The sequence below is a fragment of the Tinamus guttatus genome, unplaced genomic scaffold (assembly GCF_059628265.1).
Source record: "Tinamus guttatus ecotype Peru unplaced genomic scaffold, ASM5962826v1 Tinamus_guttatus_pri_ptg000002l, whole genome shotgun sequence".
In the NCBI taxonomy this organism is placed as follows: Eukaryota; Metazoa; Chordata; class Aves; order Tinamiformes; family Tinamidae; genus Tinamus; species Tinamus guttatus.
This window is the reverse complement of record NW_028288536.1, coordinates 2,180,447-2,208,175: the sequence shown is the minus strand read 5'-3', so window position 1 is coordinate 2,208,175 and position 27,729 is coordinate 2,180,447. Positions and strand designations below refer to the sequence as shown.

General features: G+C 37.2%; 1 protein-coding gene across 1 annotated transcript; it reads right to left on the bottom strand.

Moving 5' to 3' along the window:
- Nucleotides 1–23,322, bottom strand: CNGA3 (cyclic nucleotide gated channel subunit alpha 3). Its single transcript, XM_088521238.1, has 8 exons — nt 23,179–23,322; nt 17,460–17,576; nt 14,544–14,723; nt 12,844–12,897; nt 9,296–9,403; nt 7,322–7,429; nt 6,411–6,517; nt 1–1,542 (listed from the first exon to the last, which is right to left on the bottom strand). The coding sequence occupies exons 1-8, from the start codon at nt 23,277–23,279 to the stop codon at nt 134–136; spliced, it is 2,184 nt and encodes a 727-aa protein (XP_088377364.1). The 5' UTR covers nt 23,280–23,322; the 3' UTR covers nt 1–133.
- Nucleotides 23,323–27,729: the final 4,407 nt, after the last annotated feature.

The following is a 27,729-nucleotide window of genomic DNA, read 5'->3' as shown; positions in this document are numbered from 1 at the left end:
ATGCTAAAAACCCTTACCTCGGAGGCCATATAAAAATAATCATCATCTATGTATGCACACATATATTTATACATATTTATGGCTTTTACATGCTTCAGGCTTCTCTAACAAATGAGAAAATACAAATGCTCATTTAGTCTTTTTTCTCGCCCTCAGGTTTTGCAGCCTCAGCCTCTATCTCTGACATGGTGCCACTACCATATTTCTTCACTCTGTTTTCCACCTTGGCAAGTCTCTGCTTCACTTTTTGTTGGGCTGAGGTGTATTCTGCCAGGAGCCGAGCAAACCTTGTTTGTAGAGTATCCAAAGCTGTTTCAAGTTTTTCGATTTTTTCTTCCAAGTCTTTTGGGTCAGCTCCTGCTTTTGCTGCTTCCTCATCTATTAAATTGTCTTTCATCAGGATTTGTCGCCCTTTCTCTTCCAGAGCCTTTTTGGCATCTGGGTATTCAGTGAGGGCTTCCATTAGATCATCTTTAGACAAGCAGAACAAATCAGAATAGCCAATGCTCCTTATGTTGGCTGTCCTCCTGTTGCCAGATTTGCTACCTTTGATGTTCAGGATACTGATTTCACCAAAGTAGCTGCCATCACTTAGGACTACAAACTGTGTTATGCCATCATCTGCCACCACAGCCAATTTGCCCTCTTTGATAATGTACATTTCTCTCCCAATATCTCCCTTTTTGCAAATATAGTCCCCAGGGCTGAAGACCGTAGGTTTCAGTTTCAGCACCAGCTCAATGAGAAGCCCAGCTTCACAGTCCTGGAATATCCGCACTTTCTTCAGTGTGTCCAAATGGACATTGATGGCAATTTCAGCCTTCAGCTTGTCGGGCAGGTTTTTAAGAACCTCCTTCTCATCCACAGTTTTCTTGTTAGTCCAGAGGTAATCAAACCACTTGATAACCCTGGCTTCCAAGTCCTTGGTCACTTTTCGGAAATGCATGTACTGCTTAATAGAGTCAATTTTGGCCTGGAATTCTGCCCGGGAGGCGTTCATGTTGGAAATCATGGAGCCCACGTTCCCCACAATGGTGGCAAAGATGAGCACACCCACGAGGAAGTCGATGACCACAAAGAGATACTCCTCATCTTTCACGGGAGGCGGCGTCTCCCCAATGGTCGTCAGCGTGAGCGTCGACCAGTACAGGCTGTAAATGTACTTCCTGGACAGGCGTGCGTACTCTGGAACGGACACGTTGGGGTAGACCCAGGAGTCAGTTCCAAACCCAATGACCTTCGAAATTGCAAAGTAGATGCACGCGTTCCAGTGGATGATGATTAGGATATATAAGACAAGATTTCCGATGCGAAACATGTTTGGATAATTTGTCCTGGTTTCTGTACGGTCGAAAAACTCAAAGAGACGAGAAATCCTGAGCAAGCGGTTAAACCGCAGCTCGGGGTAGTTCAGACCGAGCTTCAGATAGGCCAGGTCCGTTGGCAAGAGAGAGAGCACATCCAGCTTGAACTGCACAGTCTTTGTGTAATGCTCTCGTAATTTCTTTTCATCCTTCACTAGCAAGCCTTGCTCGAGGAAGCCTTTAAAGAAGGAAAGCATGTTACTAGTTAGAATTAAAAGGACAGGTCAAAAATACAGTCAGCAGCACTAGGCGACTTAGATTTCGCACACCTTAGAACACACAAACTGGAACTGTTGCGCATACGAAAAATACTAGGAGTTCATTTAATGAAAAGCTTTTCATTGTGAACTTAAGTATCTCAAGTTTCAAAGCTCGTAAATGGTGATGTAGAGAAATGACTCGTATTATTACATGGTGCCTTCTGCACTTTGCCACCCTATTTTGGGATGACTGTGTCCATATCTTTCAGGCATCTTTGTGAATAGAACATGGAGATTCGCGCATCTCATTTCTCATGAACCATTGGCATGACTCAGAGCTAAAGCTAAGCATGTTTTGATTGTATATAAAATGAGAGTGGAACGTTTTTAAATAAATTCCAAGAATAAATACAATGCAATGTCAGAAAAGTGTTCAGAGGGAAATAGATAATGTTGAGATAACAAGACACATCACTTTCTCCCTACTCCTTACTTTTTCTTTTCTATCTAATGTTACAGCTGACAGGATTTTCAAGTGAAATGGTGGATATTGTTTGGTAGTTTCTAGAGAAAGAGCTACTGAGCAGAAGTCTCTCTACTCAATATAAATGGACGCAGTAGCTGGCCTAGTTCTCATCACCTTGAGCAGAAGGAAAATGTAAAGTCATTTTCACCAAATACATCCTGAGAAGGCTGGTGATTTGTCAATGTCTCATTATTTTAAAAGTTATAATATTATTGGAATTATATTGAAGGGAAGAATATTAAGCATTAGAAATGTTGGCTATATATGCGTTTTTTTTCCCCACCAGAAACCTAATAGGGGAATTAATAATAGAAGCTATTTGGCTAACACAGGTTGATTCCAGGTTATCTCAGTATGATTACTTAAGAATGGCTTCAGATTTGTTTGCACATTAAATCTGTAAGTATTTAATTAATATATTTCATCATTATTTAGTCATGGCAAAAAGATTATTTATGTTTAAAAGACTCAGAAGAGCACCAAATCCAACACAGAGCAGCTCTGTTCTGATTCCCCACAAAGGACCACACGTAACTGATATTTTGTCTCTACATATTGGTGTTTCATCCATAAAATGGAAAAAGGATGCCAACCTCCAATGTTGAGTAGTTAAAATCCACACACGAAAGATCCACACTAGGTCAGTTATTCAACATTAGCATTTTCTTTCAAAAAATTAAGCTCCTGGATGGATGATTCTGAGCCAGATGTGAAATGAGAAAGTCTAGCTCAGATTCTTTTTTACAAAAGAACTGGTGTTAATTTTTTTTTAATTGTAGATTTTTTATCTACATTTCTATATTGAAAAAGAAAAAAAAGAAAGAGAAAAAGAAAGAGAGAAAAAGAAAGAGAAAGAGAAAAAGAAGGAGAAAAAGAAGGAAAAAGAAAAAAAAGAAAAAGAAAAAGAAAAAGAAAAAGAAAAAGAAAAAGAAAAAGAAAAAGAAAAAGAAAAAGAAAAAGAAAAAGAAAAAGAAAAGAGAAAAAGAAAGAGAAAGAGAAAGAGAAAAAGAAGGAGAAAAAGAAAAAGAAAAAGAAAAAGAAAAAGAAAAAGAAAAAGAAAAAGAAAAAGAAAAAGAAAAAGAGAAAGAGAAAGAAAAAGAGAAAGAGAAAGAGAAAGAGAAAGAAAAAGAGAAAGAGAAAAAGGAGAAAGAAAAAGAAAAAGAGAAAGAGAATGAAAAAGAAAAAGAAAAAAGAAAAAGAAAAAGAAGAAAAATAAAAAGGGAAAGAAAGAGAAAGAAAAATAAAAATAAAAATAAAAAGAAAAAGAAAAAGAAAAAGAAAAAGAAAAAGAAAAAGAAAAAGAAAAAGAAAAAGGGAAAGAGAAAGAGAAGGAGAAAAAGAAGGAGAAAGAAAAAGAAAAAGAGGAAGAGAAAGAAAAAGAGAAAGAGAAAGAGAAAGAGAAAGAGAAAGAGAAAGAGAAGGAGAAAGAGAAGGAGAAAGAAAAAGAGAAAGAGAAAAAGGAGAAAGAAAAAGAAAAAGAGAAAGAGAATGAAAAAGAGAAAGAAAAAGAAAAAAGAAAAAGAAGAAAAATAAAAAGGGAAAGAAAGAGAAAGAAAAAGAAAAAGAAAAAGAAAAAGAAAAAGAAAAAGAAAAAGAAAAAGAAAAAGAAAAAGAAAAAGAAAAAGAAAAAGAGAAAGTGAAAGAGAAAGAGAAGAAAAAGAAAAAGAAAAAGAAAAAGAAAAAGAAAGAGAAAAGGAAAAAGAAAAAGAAAAAGAAAAAGAAAAAGAAAAAAGAAAAAGAAACAGAAAAAGAAAAAGAAAAGAAGAAGAAAAAAAAGAAGAAAAAGGGAAAGAAAAAGAAAAAGAAAAAGAAAAAGAAAAAGGAAAAGAAAAAGGAAAAGGAAAAGAAGAAGAAAAAGGGAAAGAAAAAGAAAAAGAAAAAAAGGAGAGAAAGAGAAAGAAAAAGAAAAAAGGAGAAAGAGAAAGAGAAAGAGAAAGAGAAAGAGAAAGAGAAAGAGAAAGAGAAGGAGAAAGAAAAAGAGAAAGAGAAAAAGGAGAAAGAAAAAGAAAAAGAGAAAGAATGAAAAAGAGAAAGAAAAAGAAAAAAGAAAAAGAAAAAGAAGAAAAATAAAAAGGGAAAGAAAGAGAAATAAAAATAAAAATAAAAAGAAAAAGAAAAAGAAAAAGAAAAAGGAAAAGGGAAAGAGAAAGAGAAAGAGAAAGAGAAGGAGAAAAAGAAGGAGAAAGAAAAAGAAAAAGAGGAAGAGAAAGAGAAAGAGAAAGAGAAAGAGAAAGAGAAAGAGAAAGAGAAAGAGAAAGAGAAAGAGAAAGGGAAAGAGAAAGAGAAGGAGAAAGAGAAAAAGGAGAAAGAAAAAGAAAAAGAGAAAGAGAATGAAAAAGAGAAAGAAAAAGAAAAAAGAAAAAGAAGAAAAATAAAAAGGGAAAGAAAGAGAAAGAAAAAGAAAAAGAAAAAGAAGAAAAAGAAAAAGAAAAGGAAAAAGGGAAAGAGAAAGAGAAAGAGAAAGAGAAGGAGAAAAAGAAGGAGAAAGAAAAAGAAAAAGAGAAAGTGAAAGAGAAAGAGAAGAAAAAGAAAAAGAAAAAGAAAAAGAAAGAGAAACAGAAAAAGAAAAAGAAAAAGAAAAAGAAAAAGAAAAAGAAAAAGAAAAAAAAGAAAAAGAAAAAGAAAAAGAAACAGAAAAAGAAAAAGAAAAAGAAAAAGAAGAAGAAAAAAGAAGAAAAAGAAAAAGAAAAAGAAAAAGAAAAAGAAAAAGAAAAAGAAAAAGGAAAAGAAGAAGAAAAAGGGAAAGAAAAAGAAAAAAGAAGAAGAAAGCAATCTTTGGGATAGTCTTTAAAATCTTCAGTCATCTTTACTTTTTTGTCAGTTTATTTCTGCTTTTCATTCCGGTGTCACTTTTTTGCTCAGGACATTTTTGCAATCACTTTTGTAAACTATCCAAAAGAATTCAGAAAACTTTAGATTTTAAGAATTGTGAGATGGCATAAAGAGCAGTAAGAGACCTTAAAGCAAACTGCAGCAGTGCACTGGTAAGAATTCTCACGGAAAGACTGCCTGAGCAGCACAGCTGCAGTGCTGTTTTGTCGCCTCTGACCACTCAAGGCAGTAAAATGTGTTCTTCAGGGAAGAGCCAATGCTCTGTGAAACACTCTCTGCAGTTGCAAGTGGAGACATATCCAAATGGCCACTCACTGGATCTACTAGATCTAGAAGTCTACCTTGGAAAAAAAGGAAAAACATTTCCTATGTATCAGGAATTACCACTTGTTAGATTTGGATACTACCTGAGCAATCTACAAGCAGTTACTTTTTCAGCATACAAGTAATGGCTAATGAAGCCTGAGCTGCAGTTGCCCCTGCCTTATACAACACCGCTGTATTTCTGGAATCTGTTGCGGTTTCTGTTAATATCTGCACAGCCATCTCCTGTGCATGCGTGCATCCATCTTTAAGTTTCTGTACGCTGATGCTGACTACAAATGGAAAAGACTGCCATCTGAAAATTATGGAAAGTGCTGGGCAAATATGCCATTATGAACAGTCCTATGCTCCTGAACAGAAAAGTTGTCCAGACAAGTGGATATCTGACTCACAATTATTAAGGAAAACTTTGCAAACACCTTTATACTGAAGGGAGACAGAAAGCCCTCAAGTCTTTTCGTCAACCACAAAACTGGAGTTCTATAGTAACACCTTTTGAAAACATCAAAACACGAGGTATGCCAGATGGAATCAAATGCTGAAAGACAGGAATATTTTCTGTTCTACAGTAAAGTTACCCAATGACTGAAATATAGGGAAGCTGGCGCTGCTGGTAGTCAGAGGTGTACCCCAGAGAACCTGCCATGGAGTGTGTTATCTCTGGGGCTTCCCAGATGCCATTTCCAAGCCAGTCCTTGCTGCTGCCCAGCCAGGGAGTCATTTCATAGATGGCACAGAACGTATCTCACCCTTCCTTCCCCACATAGCCTGTAATGGTGGACCTGCTTGGACGCAGTCCTGTGCCACATGCTCTAGGTGTGTGCAGGGGAGTTGGACTAGATGACCTCTGGAGGTCCCTTCCAACCTTAAGCATTCTATGATTCTATGATTTGGAGTGGGTTTGGACTGTTCTGTCAGTTCTTGGCCTGCCTGTTTGGCGCTGCTAGGCGTAGGTTTGGAGATGAGGGAAGTGCAGCTATGGGGATGTAAAGCCCCACAACAAGCCAAGTGGGTCACACACTTCATTATCCCAAAGACTCCCTTGCTGGGTTCTGCTGGAGACATGATCTTACACTGAGCAGACTCCACAGGAGAAGTCCTCTTCTCCAGCTTTTATATCCATGTTATTATCTGAAAACAACGTTTTAAAAAAATAAAACTCACCTGTCCTGAATCTGACGAGCATGTCAAAAATATATATGATATCAGAGCAATAGTCCAAGACCAGCCATAACCTAACATGGTCAATTTGTAGCTCATCAAAGCAGGCTCTAAAGAAACAAAGATAGTGCAAAATTTACACATGAGCAGAGCACTCAGAATGTATTTCCTAACAGCCTGTTAGTGCATGTCACTAGCACTGAACAGACCAAGGCAGTATGTCTCACACCTGCTAGTCTGCACACTGGAGCTATGTCTAAATAGACAGAAAAGATATTTAAGCTAGGAGCAAAACTTAAAACACGTATATGCAGCACAAGTGCACAGTGTAGCACAAGTGCACTTGTGGAGGGATGTACATATCCCTACATTTAAACATGCATCAGATTTCATGGGGAATACACCTAGGCACTTCCAGTCTTGCAAATACAAATAGGTCAGATAAAAAATCATATACATCATATATATTGGCTCAAACTGTGTTTTCCCCTCACTGTCCCACTGGTCTCTGCTTTCTTTACTGACCTGCCTTTTGAACAGCCATGTATATCTACACTGCATGGCTAAAGACATTTCTGCAAGGATGGTGACCAAGCCCCTGCTGAGTAAGGCACATTCCTGCATGTAGCCAGTAGGTGGCACACAAAGGCCACTGCCAACACCCATGAGCTGCTTTTTGCAACGTAAAATCAATTCATACACAAACACACACAAAGAATTAAAAATAAAAATTGCCATCTATTTCCTCTGATATGTACATCATATAACCTTAAACATAACTATGTGAACTATAAAGCCTCTAGATAAGCCTCCCAAAAGATGCCACAGGGAGCTAAATTGATGATATATGTAAGAAACATCAATAAGACCCTTTACTTTTGAAACCTAAAATTATTAGTAACTTAAATCCACACCTGCACACTATCATACACCAGTTATAGAACACAGGTGCTGCAATTATAGTCAGCCAGTTGTAGTACATGTTGCTTGAAGGATCTATTACAAAGATCTCTTTTTTCTTCCTGTAAAGTAAAACACACAGGTTACACTGGAACCGTAAGGACCCTTTGGATCTCCCTCTGCTGGAGGCTGCTCATCTCATGACTACCACACAGCTGCCTAAAAATGTGACAGAGTATCTATGCCAGCATCTCAAATTAAATATCAAATATCAGCCGAAAGATTCATCCCATTCAACACAATCTATTCCTATCTGATGCAACATTGGAAAAAAAAACACCAAGAGCAGAAAAAAAACCTAGGATTTTCAAATCACATTGGCCAAAAATACCACCATTTCAGCACATGGCCACCACTGAACAAGAAAACATTGAATGTTTCTCACTATAACTCCAGATAGAAGACTACAGTCCACAGCTAGACGAAATGTCTTCCTGTGAGGATTACTTTTGACATTTTTGGCAAATCCTTGTATTATTGAAATGACTGTGTGACCATGCATTTAAACAAGTTAAACACACATACTTGAACATTTGATTACACAAGCACAGCTGTGTGCATACACATGCGCCCAGAAGCAACATGTTAGTGTCATCTGTAAGCTGTGCAGTAGCAGGTGGAATATATGGCTGAGCAACACTTGGGTATGTATTTGTGTGACTTTTCCCAATTTTCAGGAATGAAAATATTTTAAAAGGTAAAGATTATATACTGCAGATTTGTGTGTATTTCTGGCACTGTCTTTGCCATCAGTTGAATATCAACCTAGGTGATAGTATTAATAAGGTAATCTTAACCTCAGAAGTACTTTGCTACTCTCACAATAGATTTTTAGCCTTTTCTTCTAATTCATCACCTGAAATGAAATATGGTCTTCATTTGATAATTCCATTGCCTTCTAGGCATTTTAAAAAACATTCATATTCCTTGCTGCAATGTTTTAAGTTGATTTAGGCTGATGTAAAGCTCAGGTTCTCATTACACAGTAATTGAAGCTGAACGAGAATCCTTAGAAAAAAAGGCTTTCAAATTCAAGCTTTGATTAAGACAGAAAGCCAAGACCTGGAGATCAAGCAGACCCGATCTAGAAATGACTCCCAACTAATGTCACTCCATCTATATAGCACACACAACCATATACACAAACAGGCTTGCAATACACTCATCATTTAACCTACTTCTTAACTGTGAAGCCCAGGCAAATGCACTCGCTTTTCATCTATTGCCACTGTATATTTTTGTGATTGGTATACTAAGCCAAATTAGGTGCATGTCAGATCTGTGAGGGCTAAATGAGACCATGATATATTTCTGTTAAGAGCATTTAAATGATTTCTTTTTTTTTTCACAGAAATTCAGTAGCTTTTAGTCATCATCAGCAAGCTTTACTATTCACTAGTAAATAATTGCACCCTAAGTAATCAGAAATGCTGCTCATGGTAAGGATTCACAGTAAGCAGGCATCTTCCTCACATATTTGTCAGAAATTATCAATAAACTAAACTTCTTAGTATATCTGTAATTGCCTACATTATATTTTCGTTCTGGGCCCACACTAGGCTCTTGGACCATCTGCTTTGAGTCATTACATATATATTAGAACTATGAAAACCCCGTACAGATTTGCAAAGCAAGGGCTATCCTAAAATGCCCGATAGCAAAAAAAGTGCCTTGAACAGCCAAAGTGATCAGAGGTAGCTGAATTCCCTTTTATTGACCTGGGGAGCTGTTCGTGACAGGTCTTAAAACAGGTTTTTAAGATGCAGCAAATTTGCTGAGCAGTTGCATCATTTCAAAGGGAAAAATGCATTAAAGATTTGACAATATAACATTCTGTAAGCTATAAAACAACTATAGTGGCAGTGTTAACCTTGAAATGTCATGTGTAGGAGGTGTGTTACAAGTGCACATTCATTCTGTATACTTACTCTTCCTTTTTTTTATCATCTTTTTTGTCATCTTTCTTTTCCTCTTTCTTTTCCTCCTTCTTTTCCTCTTTCTTTTCCTCTTTAACCTCTTTCTTTTCTTCCTTTTTGCTGTACAACATAATGTAAGACTTAGCAACATTACCAATTTTCTACTAGTGACGGGAGAGGATCAGTGGTACAAGAAACTACAAGGAACAGGAAACCAGGATGCTGGAGAGAGCAGGACAGGGTTTCTCTGGGCAGAACCATTCATTCAGCAGTAATTGGATAACAGGCTGAGGCTCTAGAACTAACAGCAGCACACGAGTAAAGCAGGTAACCAGCTGGCTGATTCTGTGTATTAGTCAGTCACGCTTTGTTGACCTTTTCATGTATCATGTACCAGGCTTGTTTTAATTAAACATTCCAGTTTGTCTCGCAGTGGTTTAACAAACTATCAAAAGTCTTGCCACATATGAACCTTCACAGTGCCTGCTGGACGCTTTAGTACTGATTAAATGAAATTAATCTGACTCTGATGAATCCAAATATCCTCTCCCAGTTCCTTAAAACCAAAATAGCCAGAAGTAATTAATTGTGGCTTGGAGAAGAATGCCAGCCAATACCTTTGAAGAAAGATTGAAAATGAAGAAAAAAAGAAGCGTCTCATTTCACTTAACTTTAGATCTCTACACATGATCTAGTCATTTTACACAAGCTTATACAATCAACACAATTAATGCAAATTATTTTAAATCCCTACATTAGAATGAGATGACTTGTGCCCTAACACTACCTTTTTTTTTTTTCTCTCCATCAGCTATAAAGGGAAAATGGGTTGGCTAGTGCAGATGCAGGGGTCCACGTGTGATCAGCCAGTGATGCTCAAGCTGCTGTCTTTGCAATACTGTCACTGTATTCAAAGCCTGAGCATTAAGCAAGAAATTCTACCCCCTCTGAAATCAATCAGTTTTGCATTGACTTAATGGAGACAGGACTGCCTTCGGGTTTATTAAGTGTTATTCACACAATAAAATGCAATATATTTGGACATAAAACTTCTGTCATTATGTCTGCACATCACTACCATTCCACAGCATCTAGCACATACCAAAGCTGCAAGATTTTGCCCCAGATCTGCATCCCAGATATGTATTTCCCTAGAGTTCGGCTATACACAACTTTGAGATCATTAGAATATGATGAGCTAGATGTAAAGATGGATCTGATTTACCCTGTTCTTAGGTTTGTCTAACATAACCATAAGAAACATCATAACTGAAGAGAGCACCTCAAATCCAGACAAACTGTTTCATTCACCAAAACTGATTTCTACAAAACAGGCAGAAACTTCTGCTCAAGACTCTCTGCCACTGGTTTCCTGGATCTTTTGTGGCTTTTTCAAATCAAATCTGCCACTAAAGCTCTTTCTAATATAGAAAACATGTGAGGATTTCATGATAAATTACCGTGCTTGGTACCTGATCTGAAACGTAATTTCCAGTTGCTGTTTTAAGCATTAACATACAGATCAAAGATACTTCAAATGTCTGGCCTCTTACTGGAAAGGAAGGACTGTGTGTAAACATAATTTCAATGGCTGCTGTCACCATACATTCATGACCATTGTTAGGCAGAGAAAAGTAAGCAGAGATGGAGAATCAGTGAAAATCTCAGTGACAATAAACTTCAGAAGGAAATTTTGATAGTTCCAACTTTCTCCTACATTTTGTTTCGAAACAGCTATCTAATGCCAACGTCTATTTTTCCCTGGTTTAAGATCTCCTTCACACTGATCCATTGATTACAGGTACCCTTCATATGTGAGAATCCTACATTTCCTTGTTCTCAGCTCACCTCCCTTCTGAGGTAATGTTACCATGCTCCAGCTGCTTGTTGTCTAGCAGTAGAAATTACTCAAAGGAAAAGGCTGGCCATAATCCTCATGATGTCTTCTAAGATTTGAAAGCATCATCCACAGTTTCTCAGAGATAGGCACATGTAGGTCCTTTACACACTGAGAAACTCAAAGCTCCAACAACACCTGCAACTTGTTTTCTTCATCAGTGCTTTTGAATAAACTAGAATCCAGTAATTAATACAAGAGTTGTATGTACTTATCCTCTTTAATAGCACTACAGCAGCAATTATTCTGTATCTTCAGCACTGTAAAGAAACACTCATTTTCAGGCTGAGAAGACATATCTCCACCAGTCACTATAAAAATACTGTTGTAGTCTCTGAATGATTTACACCTTTCATCTGCCAAGTAATTTTCAGACTGTTACGAAGGCAGACACAAAGATGTTGCCTTCTTTGAGGAATAATGAAACACTGGCTAGATCAAAGTTTTGCCCAAGGTATATGTGTCACTTTCAGAAGTAAGATCAAAATGCATTTCCATTCTAAATGCTCCTTTGGGTCCTGACTAGTAAGCCAGGCCTCAGGTTTATTAAACCTTTTCTTTTTTTAATTTCAATCTAAATAAAATGCTGCCCATTTCTATCATTGTTCTCTGCACAATGATTTTCACTTTTATAAAAGTCATGAAACCAAATCAAAAAGTTGCTCTAGGAAAAGAAGACTTCTTGTTCAGATATATGCACACAGGTTTTGCAGTGTCATTTTAAATGTACACTATGCTGCTAGTCTGATGTATTTGGAGACAAAACCCAACAAATTCAGGAATATTTCTGACATGATTGGAAACTATCCTGATGTTTAAATCCTTTTTTTTTTTAAATCTGAAATGTAATGAAAGAAATTAACTATTGTCACGTAAAAGAAGAATTCTGCTGCTGGAGGTTACAATGCAGATGAGTTCTCCAAGATTTGTGATTGAAGATGTGCAACAAACATCAGTGTTGGGTGACTTTAAATTACAGTAGTCCTTCACCTTTTCAAGAAACTTCTCCTTGGAGGGATATTATGAGGTATCTTGTGAAACATATAGAAGAGATTCCAAAGGACAGCTTCTGTCAGAGCTGGTGTGGTGCCAGCCTCATTATATTGCCTAGCTGCTACTCACTCTACATCCACACTAGGAATGCCTGGCTAAGCTAAAACACACCTTTCAGAAAGATGCTCAGATATCATGTAGACTTCACATACAAAGGTGGTTTTGGTACCCTGCTCAGAATTGACTTCTCTTGTAACAACCTGAAATTACTGAGGGACTTGATCTGCAAAAAGGACTGGTATATTAACAGAGGAAAGACCCTTGTTAGAAAACGAACACATGGATCTCACTGAGAAACTGAATCATTGACAAATCATTGGCAATGCAGTAAATCAGCCAGCTGAAGTAGAGGAGGAGGACTAAATGCTCAGGTAGTTGAACTCACTCCTGGAGAGGGAAGGGCAATTTAAGAAAAAATGTAGTTCATGAGGAACATGAAGGATGTCTCCAGAACTGACAAAGCAAGAGCTTTCTCAGTAATTAAACTATGTACTTGGGAAGGTTTAGAAAGAGATAAGCAGAAGTCTACACCACGTATGTTACTAGGCTGAAAAGGGAAAAAGAGAAGGAGCTAGTGACAAAGAGATGTTCAAAAGTTGCTGGTACTTACTCTTCATTCGTGTTGTTACTATAGTTGACATTAAAATTGGCCAAGGGCCAGTGACTGCAGCAAATTCAATAAAACACATTAAAGAGTGTAAAAGACTGGTACATTTAATACAAACATTACCAACATGACAGACTGACTTACTGGCATTTCACATATGTACTGGTAAGATTAGGAAGACCAACTTTGACTGCAATAACTCCCTCTGCATAAATACTTGAAGGCACCAATTTCTCTTTATCAAGTGCTGGGTATACATGGCTGTAACTGTATCCGATGTCTGAAGCTTGTTCTCATGGCCACACATACCGCTATTTATAGCCTTGTACCCATTTGGCTGCTATTTTAAGCTTTCTTCAACCCTTTCAAGTCTTCTTTACATATGCATCGCCAAGGCAGCTGGACAAATAACAAGCACAGCCACGACTGCTGTGGAATTGAGCCCCAGTGATAGCACAACTGGGAGTTACTGTCACATGGCAACAGTGTAAATCCATGAAGGCCAGGATGGACACTTCTAACCTCACCTCTTCTAATGGCCTTATAGAGAGGTTTGTTGGCCTGGGATCAATGCTGTCTTCTCTAATGACTTTTAATCTGCAGTTGCTACTGATCCAGAAGCCTGAAAAATCTCTTGGCTGCTGCCTTGAGTGACTAGAGGATAGCAGCCTAGCTAATACAACAAAATGCGTGAGAAATGCAGATTACTCTGCTCTTGAGCTGAATTTCTGAGGAGCAGATCAAATGAAGATAGCAGGCTCTGCTGGTCCACCACAAGTCAAGGTGACCTGTACTGCCATGCATTGCCCTTTAAAGGTTCTTCCTTTTATCTGAATTACTAGCTGAGATTTTGAAACAAATCTCAGATGACTGATGACTTGCCTACCTACTCAACCCAGCTATCCAAAAAGCTATGGAAACTTGTGCAACTTGGGACTCTGTTTCCCACTTTTAGTTGGAGTTTTATTTATATCTCTGAGTTATATTCTCATAAAGTAATTCATAAACTCAAAAGACTGGAAACACATAAAGCTTTCTCTTGCCGGCCTCAGTCAATTTTTTAGGAAAAGCACTTAAGAGAACACTAAATTTGCCTTCCATAGCAAAGACTGAATATGTGCTGATGAGCTCAACCAGCGGTCAAAAGATTTTCCCATTTCTGCATCAGAAGCTTTCTGCAATGTTAACAGCTGAACTCTTGGGCAAGTATAACTAAACAACAAAGTATTCCACATGACTTCGTGTTTGGAGTTTCCTAGCACTACCTGCTAATGTGTGTAAAATGAATGATGGATGTCATGAGAAGTCACAGTTCTCAGCCTCCTGAATCCTTGAAGTGGGAACAGCATTCATCCTCAGTGCAGAGGAATTCTGCAACCACAACTTGGCAGGTCACACAGATGAATATAGCCTTTTATGAAAGGTTCTGAGACAGGAAGCCTGAAATAGAATTTTATTTCTAAGAAATTGCTCTGCCCCAAGCAGCATGATCAAAACCCTCCACTTCAAGATCTCTGCCAAGCTGCTTTTGAGGGAGAATGAAAAGTCTGCTGAAAGCTGCAATACTTAAGTTATGTGGAGATTCCTGAGCTGCATTAGATACCCTGTTCATCTCTCAGGCTAAACTCCATATTAAACTCTCTATATAAAAATAAAGCTCTTACCCTGATCACAAAGAAAAAAGTACAAACACATCTTCTTACCTGTTCACTTTCCCAGGCTGCTCATCAACACCCACACTGGAGTGGATTTTATTTTGCCTGCTGGACACTTCTATGAATGTTGGCCCTCTGATACGCTCCAGGAAAGAATCAGGTCTTTGGTCTTCATGATGCAAATGTCTTGTGGCCCATGACCTCAGAGATACAACAAATTGTGAAACCCTGCAAGGAACAGACATGCAACATCATTGACTAAACCAGACAAGAAAAATGGATAATGTAAGCCATTTCTACATAGAGTGCTCCAAGAGGATTTTCCTCCATTTTTACACCTCATATAGGAATGGAGCTTCATGGATTCACACAGTCACTTCCCAGAGCTTCATATATCACCTTTCACAGTAACTCACACATCACTCCCTAGTCCACTGTTTCAGAACTGCAGGAGCAAGAGACTATTATTGATATAAATGCAGGTTATCAAGTGGTTGGGATGGGGAAGTTGATGAAAATCTCTGAAATTATGTAATAATGTGAGGAGCATAGAATTACATAAAAGAGACTTACAGGATCAAATGCTTGAGGGCTGGTATATACAGTGGAGACAGTTTCCTAACCCTAATACATAACTTTCCACCACGGGTGATATTCACATGCTGTGTCCCAGACTATGTATTCTTCTGGGCAGACAATACAACCCATTCACCACTGTCTCTAACACACTGTGTGTATTTCCAAACATTAACAACAAGAGGAGAACAAATCCTTCACGAGAACCATTAATTGACTGTTGCATAAAAAGAACCATTTCCTAATCCTAAATTTCTAGCAAAACACTAAAATAAAATGAAATGTGCAAAAAAGATGGTATTTATTTATTATTATGCTTCTTTCTCTGTTCCCTCTAACTCACATCATGAATTCTTTTTTTTTGAAAAAGTTCAAAAATAAATGACATTTGTGGAAAATTCAAAATAATGGACACCAAAATGTATAACATGGATGTGATTTACCACCAAAATAATATTCTGTATTATTTCCCATAAGCAGCCCAATTTGGATGGAGTAGTATTATTTCAGTTTCCCACACCTAGCCTTAGAAATACAATGAAATACTGACCAACTTCTCAAAGAGTTTTGGGGCTTCTTAAGGAAATCCCTTTATATTTGCTCAGTCCTGGTTAATAACATTTGTAGCAAGAATCCACAGAGAGGCCTGTGAAGATATGACCAACTTAAGTCCTATAACAAAATATAGCTACTTCTGGAGTGCAGTTCTCAAGGGTCTAACACCACAGCATGTCAAAAGCCCAGCCCAAAATCTCTTACTTTGAGATGAAAGAACATCAAAATAAAGGAATATCACATATCAGAAATCAGAAAAAGCTATTTCTAGATCCTCATCCCTACACTGAGACATTATCATACAAATCATCTAATATTTTCAACAAGAGAATTCAAGGCCTACCGAAGACACAAAAGAAAAACATAATATTCCACATGAAAGTCAGAGGTTCCTAGATTCATCATCATATTGAAAGAAAGCTGCAAAAATAAAACTAACCTCCAGAATCTTTCTCTGCCTGTGGACTTCCACTTTCACGTAAGGAATCATAAGAAAAACTCTTTAAGAATGTTATTAATTATATTAGAAAGTCCCCAGATCCATTAGTTAAAGAGTCAAACAAGTTTTACAAACTTAGAGTAAGAGCTTCTCTACATGAACAATGAAATACTCCTTTCTGATTTCTGTCATGGCATATTATTTCCACCTTTTCTGTCTTTTCTATCACAAATCCTGAGTCAAATGCACAAAACGATGTTGTTTTAGGTCCTTGAGCATTTGCATTCAATAGGCATATTACATTGCCATGACATCTGAACTGCTAGGCATTCAAGTTTTCATCAGACTTCCTTGTAGTTTTTGAGCATAAGTAATTCTAGCTGTACATATATTTAATTCAAACTGTTCTGAAAAGGAATAAAGAATAGTAATATAAACAAGGAATTAAAAGGAGTGCTCAATCATAGTTTATATATATATGTGTGTGTATATATATATACACACACATATATGCTTGTGTATATCATAACATACATGCGCGCACACACACACACACACACACATACATTCTACCAAAAACCAACTGCCTGTAGACTTAGTAATCTACACATAGCAGTGTTTCTATCTGACAACCCAACAGGGAATGGCAAGTGAATTCTCCATTGTCCAATTAGTTTTGTAAACAATTATTCTTTGCTTTTTGAAATATGATATGGCTAAACTATGTTCTGTAGCATATGTATCAATGGTATAAGAAGACAGTCAGAGTTCTGTAGTATCAGCTGGAATTATTTAAATCAAATACAGAAACTCAGATTCAGAAATGGACTTCAGCACTTGCTCTGCTTCGGGCAGATTGTTTAAGTCCATGGAAAGTAAACGACTTAAGGAAAAACTTAGCCTGGATTGATTTTAGCTTTGTTGAGTAAGGCTTCCAATACAACAAAAACATGATCATATGTATCTAAAAATAGACAGCAAGCTTTGCACTCCCAGCACAAGAGTCCCTGTTTCCTCCCTCCTCAGAGCCAACTACCAGCAAAAAAACAATCATTAGGTCGTAGGAAATCATTAGGATAGGAAACTAGCAATGCATCAACTATCAGCCAGAACCAAATATTTAATCATTCCTTTTATAGTCTGGCCTCACTCCAAGTATTTCCTCAGTATTCAATATATTTTCAGAGCTAATCATACAAATTAATCCTTTCTCTTATTTAGACTATTTTGTGTGAGCTCACTCAGCATCTCCAGGATTCTAGCAATTGTGTGAGTACATGATCAAAGTGAAAACCAGCTTCTGTTTATTTTATAGACTTTCTTCTAACCAGTAACCAATCTCTTTCAAGTATGTTAACACTTAACAACAGAAATAGTATTAATCAATACATTACCTTGCCATTGCTCCTCTGCCCGCGAATGAGCTTGCCTGAGATTCAGGCAGACCTCTTCCATCCACTGAAATGACCCTCTGCAATTCAGAGGATGAATCCTCACACAGCGAATGGGTTCTGCAAAAGTAAAAGTTTTAAAAGAATTTTGAAGAATTTCACACAGCCTCCAGCAGACTAAACCCCATCCAATACTTTCTACCACTACATCAGAAGACAATGTAGCAAATTATCCTCTTTCTAGCAGACACAGCATAGATGTGGTGAACACAAAACTAATCCTAAACTCCCACTTTTGTGGAATCTGTCAATACCTAATGAAGTCAGCTAAGGCTCTGGCACCCATGAAGCTGCTGCTTCACTGGCAAATACATCTCTGGTGTGCACATACACGACATGAAAGCAACATCTGCTACTCTGACACTTCCTGTACTGCATCAGCAGCTTTCATTCAGCATGGCTCCAAAACCTCCGAGGGGCTTTACAAAAACTCTCCACCGCTTTTTTCAATTCTGTTCTTCCAGATACTGTTTGGGTTTAAGAGTGTGGAATTCCTACCAGTGCCCTTCCTTTTACGATTCAAAGCAAATACACACACTCTTCCCTTTTGCTCCTGGCTGACTTGAAAGAGAAAATGATGATTTTACAGTAGTTATCCCTGACTAGCATCACTACCCTTCACACCAGTCCCTTGCAGGCAGCTATATGACTGCAGGCTTAATGCCTAAGGAAAGCTCTCCTACTGCAGAGCCAAACAGGCTCCAGATCTTCAAAGCTGTTTGAGTGCTGATGAGATGAAGCATCACAAGCTATTGCCACAAGAAGGAAACAAGATAGCAGCTCAATTGCACACAACAGCACACAGTGATTTTAACATTACGCCATGTGCGATGTCTGCCAACTCCCATGAATTCCCATAATTGCAAGACTGCCTATAGGCACTAAAATAAAAGCAGACCACTTTGGCCTCACTCTTCTTCCTCTAGTTTGGAAATTGACTTCATTGGAACAAGAACTTTATCAAAGCTTGCTCTGAATCTCGTTGTTTAACTCCTCAGCTTTTCTTTGTGTTTTTATTTCTTTGGGATTCGCTTTTGCAAGACTGCATCACATTCACTAAGGATCACTTTTTCCGCTTTGTAATGCAAAAAGGATTCTCATTTTGCTCTGGTAATCTGCTACTGTCAGAAAAAGACCAATTACAATGATATTTGCAATACCTTTGGAAGAACTTGCAATAACATTTCAAACGCCTACCAGAAAGTAATTAGCAATTGAGTTTTGTATGTGCTCACAGAAGAGAAGCTGACAAAACGTATTAAGATTTAAGATTTTAAGAGAATTAAGATATCACAACATATGGGTCCAGAAACAGTTTGCATTCTCATTTTCTTAATTGTTTTATTTTTCTCTTCTAATGAGAGGACACCAGTAGACAATGTCTGATACTGAAAAAGGTTCATAACTTGGTTTATGTTGTGTTGTGAATACTGTGGATGACAGAGTCAATATTGCTCCTAGAGGAGAACGAACAAACTCTTGAAAGAGAAATCCATTAAGGATCATCAGACATGTTGAAATTACATCATACATGATGAAAACAAAACATAAATAATTTAAATGACACTTAGGTCAAATCCCTGCCAATAAGTAACCAGATAGATTCAGTGGCATGTTCATGTCTTCTGCTACTCAAAAAAAAAAAAAAAAAAAAAAAAAAAAAGCTAAATTGTAGGAGAGAAAAGTGAAATTCTCTGACTCAACTACTGGAATCACAATTGGATGGAATTGTGGACTCAGCTGATGAAAGTTTGAAAGTCTGTATTTTTTTGCCACTTGACTGTTTTCAAAAACATTTTTATTAGTTTACACATGCATCAAGATATCCCATAATTCGGCTTATGCTGTAAGTAAACAATTATTAGTAAATATTTTAATAATTAAATTATTATTATTAAAATATTATTAAAATATTTTAATAACAATTTTAATAAAAATATTTGTAAATAAACAATTTATTAGTAGATTCAGTATTACATTCCATCATTCTAGATAGATCACGTACAGATGGAAAAATGAAAATCATCTGATAGCAACAGCACTATAGAAATCACATTTCACTTATATATATATATTTTACACATATCTGCAACAAAATCATAAAACAATACACAAAGGACTCTGCTGGGCAACAGCATCTGTCCAACATCACACAGCATAATCACAAACACACTCCACTAATTCACACAAATGTGAATCAAAAAGAAAAATCAAACATGAACTTTTCTATTATCTTCATTCCATATTATAAAACTCAGGCACTCCTTCCTGACTTCTCTCAGACACTCCTTCCCGACTTCTCTCAACCCTATTCAGATGACATAAGATGCCTCATCTGTCATTTGGCTTTACATCAACACAGAGGGACAATTATCAGAAGAGGCTTTTGATGAAACCTCTTTCATAGACATGTCCCAGTTTTTACTGGTCACCTGGTTTCTGCAGCAAAACACCAATGCTGCCACTACTGTCTGAGGGTATTACATGGTCTGAAATAGCAGGAGAAGCAAATGTGCAATACACCAAGGAACAGACAGCAGGCTACAAAGCAGAAACATCAGAGGATGATGGTGCCTCCTGGGCTTACGCTGAAAAATGCTGTATTTTCACAGTGATAGTCAAGTCGCTACATCTTAGAGACAACCCACAGAAGCTGAGGTTTCTGTTCCTTGTCTAAAGAGCTCTCATACCTCTCTTCAGCTGTCTGAGGGTAAATTTACTCCCATAAATCCTTCTGAATAATGACAATCAGCCAGATTTAAGAGAGGAGAAATTGGCTCCAAGTATGAGCTGGGTATATAGGTTTCCACTCTCATCAACTGAGGTCTTAGAGATTCACTTGCTTCAGTATAGGAGTCTAGGACTGTTTGGATCGTCTCAAAGTACTTTAACTGATCTCTCTAGAGCACACACGTGTCACATCATATCCACTAGCACCAGTTAGATGCATCAGAAACTCTATGATAGCTCAAATATCTCTAGAACACTGTATTTGAGCAAGTGAATGCCTCTACAGTCAATACAGTCAAAGAAGCATAAAAAGCTATTCAACTTCAGAATAAACTGAACAGCTCCCTAGGCTTTGCTGACTGCTAGTACTGACAAAATCTCCACTGATGATAGTGGGAACTTAGACACTACTCACAAACAGACACTGAAATTCAGATGTCTACAATGTTGAAAAACATGTCAAAAGCGAACTGTGTCTATAAGGTGATTTGCTGCTCTCCTATGGAAGATGCTTCTGTAGAGAAGCTGGATTAAAAAAAATCAATAGGCCACTTCTAATTTTTGCTTTGTTGATTTTTGTTTAACAAAATGGGCTTGTTTTACAGCACATTTTACTACAGCATGAGGATTCATATGAAACATGAACTCTAGCATAATAAAGAATGAGAGCTTAAAGACCACCAGCAACTTTCTCTTGACTTTTTCAAAGAATTGTTTTTTTATCTATTTTTTTTATATTTTTATATTATATTATTTTTATTTATTATATCAAGGCTTGGTCTTGATAATACCTCATTCTGCAGCAGAAATCACTTAAGCATATCCTAAGCATTAAGCATAAATTTAATACCCACTGACTTTAACGGGAATTAAGTAATGTGCTTAGAAGCTTTGTTGAGCTATAGCCAAGGGGAGCTATAGGAAGATAAGGGGAAAGGGGAAATATTACCAGCCTAGAGACCCTGCATTTTCTGAAGTCTGTAGTTTAAAATCTCACAGCAAGACAGAGAAGAGCTAAAACTTCGAACAGGCATCTGTCTTTTGCTACAGATGTACTTTAAATCGAATCTGAAATTAAAGAATGTATATCAGAATTTTGTCTGAGATGCAGATTAAGTACCAATGTCCCAAAACACTCTTTAACATGAAGATCTGAAGATGAAAGTATATATTCTGATTGATAATGACTGAAGTCTTACTATAGATCTCAGAATAAGAAATGCCTTTTGATGTTTGTGACAGATAACACACCGAACAATTACATTTTACTGTCTTCATATCCCAGCTTTCCAAGTCCACTTCTAATCTTTCTGATCATTTTGGATTTGCTGAAATTCCCTATAGCCTCATTCCCTTTTTCATTTCAAGCAAAAAGACATTCCTTTTGTGAAATGAAATTGAATTAAATGCTTTTGGTTATGAATTCGTCTTCTGATAAATACCAATTGCATTCTTACAGCTTGAGCAATCTAAGCCACATTGCTTTCTAATCAGTACATACATAGTTCTGCATGTATAGTTTTTTCTGGAAATTATATTACAAGGGTGTTATATATACTTACTAGCAATACTTTAGCAATCCATCAATATTAAATGTGAGATCTCTTTCACAGAATGAGGTTGAATCTTTTCACTCCTCAATAAACTGTCTGTAACAATGCTGATCACAGCAAACTGTATGTTTTAAATAAATTGTCTTTTCAGGATCATCATCATCATCCTGATAAAGTACAATTCATATTTCAGTCTCTTTAGCTTGCATGATTAAGTCATTGCCTCTGAAGCTGCAGCTGATTGTGATGATTTATTTCTACATTTACAACCATACTCTCACATCGCCGCCAGTACTTCCATTCTGCAAGCTGCCAATCACTGATATTCTCTACAAAAAGGACATAAAAGAGAGAAGGGAAGGAAGAGGCTCACTTTAATCTGTATTTTCCCTGTTTCTGAGGCATCACTGCAGATGGAGACAGAGGGCCTTGCGTGGCCTTGCAAATCTTCCAAGGAGACCATATGGAAGTATAACTAACTCAAGCAGGCCATACTGCACACAAAAACAGGTCCATCTCCACTAATGTAGGTATGTCTATATCCAAAAGATGCCATGTAAACAACAGAGGAAGAGAAAAAGGCACATTCTGCATGGGGACAGGGATCATGTCTAAAATACATGCTGGGGGCTTCCAGTACCAGCAGTTCTACCATCCAATAGACTTTTGAGCACTGTAGGCTGAGAGCACATTTGATAAGCAAGAGACAGTCCAACCAGGCCGATGTAGTTGACATAGTTGATGAAAGCAGGCCAAAAGGAAGCCACTTTTTCAATCTATAGGGGTGTTGTGGAACATCGCACAGTTTCTTGCGGGCGTACTCGGTTTGTCCAGACGGAAAAAATGAATGATACTGTGTAACATAAGAAAAAGCTCACTGACACATTTTAAGCAGCCACTTCAAAATTACCTAAAGAGAGGAAGTGAAACACAAAGAAACTGCTAAGTTCTACTGTGCAGTGAGAGGCTGTGAAAAGCCAGTTCAAAAATGTCAATATTCTTTGTGTTTCATATATCACAGATGTTACTTTTCAAAACCTTCCTAAGGCTTTTCACTGCATGACACTGGGACGATCCCTGTGAGTAGCTACTCAAGAAAGGGTGTTCTCGTTACTGAGCCTGTGTAATTCCCAGTAATGTGAGGATGGGGTCTATTCCTGAATACAGGTTCTAGTTCCATAACTGCAAGAAACGATAACCCTCCTGTTGTTGTCTCTTCTGTACTTTGGTTATTCACTGCTAAAAGTCTGTTAAAGGCATTAGGTCAACAGTGACGTTACTACACTCCCCTAATGCAACGCTACAGCAATACCATATGGTGAACCATAGATTATTGAGCAATCTTTGTCCTCTTGACTGGGATGAAAGAAATGGATTACCTGATAAAGCCATTTTCAATCCTTTCAATGTCTTCATCAGTATTTCTGACAGATATTCTGTGTATATCAGGGTAGGAGTGCTGGGTGTTGATTTTTGCCATTTTGCTTTACATATCAACATCTAAGCGACAACTGAAACAAGAAAAAAAAAAGAAAAGCATTTGGTACAGATGGCAAAAATGTGCTCAACACTTATAAAGAGGGATTTTTTTAAAAAGCAACAGAAAAGCAAAAAGAAATATCAGTCATTGGAAGAATAGTCAGTGCAACACAAAAGCCATTCCTTGATTTATTTGCATTAGACAGGAAAAGCACTAATAAAAAAATAACAAAGGAAATTAATAACAAACAAAGAAGAGGGTTACACAACACAAAATATTTTATTTTACTCTCTGGGGTTTAGAAATACCCACATTATCACAGATTTTATCCATAATGAAATTACATTTACAATCCAGTTAAATGGAGTTTAGAAAGTCAAGAAAAAAGCTAGGTGATACAGGTATTAGAACAACCTATTCAACCCTTATTTAGCAGCCCAGCTCCAAAGAGTTAGGAAAGTTACTCATCCAAATTCTGTCCCACATTTGGCCCTCAATACCTCACCAGAATTAATAAATCCAATTCATATCATACCTCCAAGCTAAGGATGTGATAACCTTGTTCAAAACCTGTTGAGAAACTGAGTCACAGAATTGAGACCAAAGTTACCCAAAATATAGCCACCTTTCAGTACAAACACACAAAACCTACAAGGTGGTATTCATTGCAATTAGCAATTTACAGCAGTTTATGAAGATTCTCTGGCAACTCTGAGATCCACATCTGACTGCTCAGCAGCCCTACAAAACAGGTTTTAAGACTGAAGAAAAGTGCCTCAAAAAGGTGGGACAGAAGGATCTTCAACAAAAATTCAGAAGTGACCTAGCAAACTCACTTCAGGAATATCTCTGAGACACCAAATTCTCTTTTGGGAACATTCAACTTCCTCAGCCCATCTACTGTCCCTTTTCCACTGTAATTCTCTAGATCAATGATCACACACATCCCACACAGCAGCAAATGAGATGATAGAGATATAAAAACTAAAATTCTCCCCTGAATTATTCCCCTGAAAAATTCACCATTCATGATTAGGTCTACATTATGCATTCAGCTTCTTAGAACAGATAGTTGATGATAAACCATCACTCAGTTCTCTGAAGAATCATATATAACATCTAGTGTTATTCAAAATATTTCAAAATAAAAATTTAATTAATTACTTTTTGGACAGAAATAACAGAATTAGTCTAGAAATACCACTAGGACATTTTATTTTAAAATGATTTGGCCTCTGAGATGAAGATTTTAATAAGTTTATCATCAGCCAAATGAATAGTTTTCAAAAAATAATATCATACCAAAAAAAACTCATCTCTAGGAAAATTGTTCATAAACCACTTTGAGCTACAATTGCTGCTTCTGCTACAGACTCTGTGACACCAAATTACAGGCTAGTTATATGCTGCACAAGAGCAAATTGGTGATTCAAACTTTTTTTTTTTTTTTATCCTAACAGTGTTATGGGAACTTCTACTTCTTATATATTAATTTGAATATAATTCAATATAAGAAGAAAATGTATTTTCTCCTTTTGCCATTACTGATAAATTTCAAGTTCCAGTTTAGCCAAATCCACAACTACACCCTGCTCCCTGTCCCACTGCCCAGGGTCCAAAAATTGAGGTTGTAACGGGAGACTACAGAGTTGGGATGTCACAACCTCTTCATTTAAAAACAGGGCACACATTTGCCTGAGGCCAAACTGTGTGTACAAACAGCAATAAGGCTCAGTAGCAAATTGCTTTTGCCTACTAATATCTGCTCTCTATGGCTCTCTATTAGCTCTTTCCCATTTTTGCTGCACTGAGCTGTACTAAGTGTCAAGAAAGAAAACTTGTAACAGTATGGTGGCACCAGCTGCTTGGGGTTTATTGCTCTGTTTAGTTCCTGCTCTCCGTCAAAGCTTAGCCAAATCATTTTATTTTAAAACAAACAGAATTCTGTGTCACATTGTAGGAGGGATGGAGAAGTTGACACTCTTTCACTGAACATCATAATGTATTCCCCATGTAACCCCACTAGTCTTCTGTTTTATCCTAACTAACTCAAATTTTTAAAAATTTGATGGAGGTAAAAGCAGAATAACTGATAAGAAACGAATTGAGAAACAGTGTTCTCCTAAGGATATATTTCCAACGCAAAGTTACTAGTGAGTAAAGGTCTCAACTAGTTCTGCCACCTAACACAACAACCACCCTTGTCTTTAGTGCTGTTATTGATTCATGATCAATTGCCTATACACAGTGGTGAATAGAACTTCTTAAAGGAAGGTCACCTGTTTTATAATCTCCAATAACGTAAGTAATTTGGCATAAAAGTTTAAATTATGAGATAATAAAAACCTTCTGAAGATTAAGGATGATATAGCTAATTTCCTATATCAGCAAAACACAGTATCTCAATGAAAAGATCCATTGCTCTGCCCTAGAAAAAATAGTGAACACTGCCACTGTATTTTAAAAAAGCTTTACATGTGATATATGGATTTCCAGATCAGTAATCTCTGTATCAGTATTTGGAAATCTGGTTAGAAATTACAAAGGACTGTACTTCTTTAAATCTGAAAATGACATGCCTTCTTCACATGTTACTAATCTCCTGGAATTAGATGTTGCTAATCTGGAATTACACACTACTAATAGATACTGGAATTAGATATTCCTAATCTGCTGGAATGCTATGAATAACTGCTAGAGAAGTGGATGCAGTAAACAGTTGTATACCTTATTTAGACATGAATAAGTCACAGGACATGAACGCAAACACTATCCTGGATGACAAACTAGCCCAGAAGACAGAAAGTTAGACCTGAATTAAAGGGCCAATTTTCACCACAGCAAAAGGTTGAGAATATTACTTCTCAGGATGCTGTATGAAGACCAGTGTCACTAACAATGCTGACAAAGGAAGGAGCAATGAAACCAGGTTATCTCTGGATGGCACGAAGCACTGTGGTCAGGAGAAACAAGAAAGAAAAAGCAATGCAGAGAACTTTGGAGAGACCCACATCAATCAGATGATTCTATCATCTTGATGACAAATGAAATTCAATATAGGCAAAGACAAGTCAATGCATACTGATGAAAAACACGTAAACTGCTATCTTAGATGCTTCCAAATTAATTATAAGGTCTCAGGAAGGGACCCTGAGCATCATTACATACATGTAGCTCAATTAAATCCCCCTGCTTCATGCAGACTTGTGGACACAAAAGCTAACAAGATGAGAGCATGTGTACATGGAAGAGTTAATAATATGAAGAATATTAAAATTGCTCTGTGAAATAACGGTGCAGACTTGTGTGGAGTATTACCAGCCCCCCTCTTAGAATAAACAGAGTGTGGTCTGAACTTCAGCACTGCACTAGACTTGAGGGAAGGAGGAAGGAATAACATCACAAAGAGACCCCCAGAAGCAACACACTTCAGGGAACTCTTACTCCACACAGCTCCCTTATATACTGGGAAAGAAAAGTCAGATCCCTGCAGTTAGTGACAAATGAACTGAATGCAAACACTAGTGGGATGAATCTCACAGTGTATTTCCATAAAACACTTTAAAACGGTCAGTACTCTTCCAAGTGTATGTATATGACCTATCAAGTCTACAACGGGTAAAACAACAACATAATTTACACCAGGAAGATTTTAGGCCAACTCTCCATTATTTTGACTATTTACATTACATATGCAACACACAAAATGCTGGCAAATTGCTGCCCATCCTATCAAGGAGAAATATGCTTTCCTTCTAAGCTTCCACAGTTCCTAGCAATAGCGGTGTTTATGAAGGTTCCTATAGGAGAGAGGAGCGTTTCAAAACTGAGTCCCTAACCAGACAAGACAGAATAGGACATATCTTACAGTAATCACAAAGCTACGAGGACCCAGGCAGCAGGAAATGCTAGAGGGATGAGTCTCCTCAAACCACAGAGAGACACTTGCAGATAGTTGGCATCCACATCCCTGAAACTTTTACTAAAAGTAGATTACAGGCCAGTCTGAAGAAGCAAGGACAGTCTTATTTCTATTTTAAAACCCAGCTGCTGCAGTAGACGTTCGCTTTTTAAACAGTCTCTGTGGTCTTTAAATCACATGTTCTGCTCTGAATATTTGAAGCTGGAAATTACACTGAGGGTAAAACTTAATTACCTAAAGGCTGGCAAGTCTGTTAAATCCATACTAGCCACTTAAAACAGGTATTTAGATCTTAGGTGATTTAACTCTCTTTACACATACACATACACATACACATACACATACATATATGTGTATCAGTCCTCAGAGCCTGAAGCCAGTTTTAGGAAGTCAATTTGGAGAACTGGATCCTCAAAGTATTCTTTCAAATTTAGTTTTCCAAGCCTTAGCAAATTATCTTTCAGCAGAATGAGTCTAACTATAGAAAACAATAGGCTACTTCAGGGTGTCAAATTTTTCAGAAAAGTG

Excerpts from the sequence above, each read along its gene's own strand:
- CNGA3 (XM_088521238.1), bottom strand. The coding sequence starts at position 23,279 with ATGGCAAAAATCAACACCCAGCACTCCTACCCTGATATACACAGAATA. Across the intron at positions 14,724-17,459 it reads GGCAGAGGAGCAATGGCAAG|GGTTTCACAATTTGTTGTAT; the intron begins GTAATGTATTGA and ends TGTTCCTTGCAG. Across the intron at positions 9,404-12,843 it reads AGTAACAACACGAATGAAGA|CAAAAAGGAAGAAAAGAAAG; the intron begins GTAAGTACCAGC and ends TATGTTGTACAG.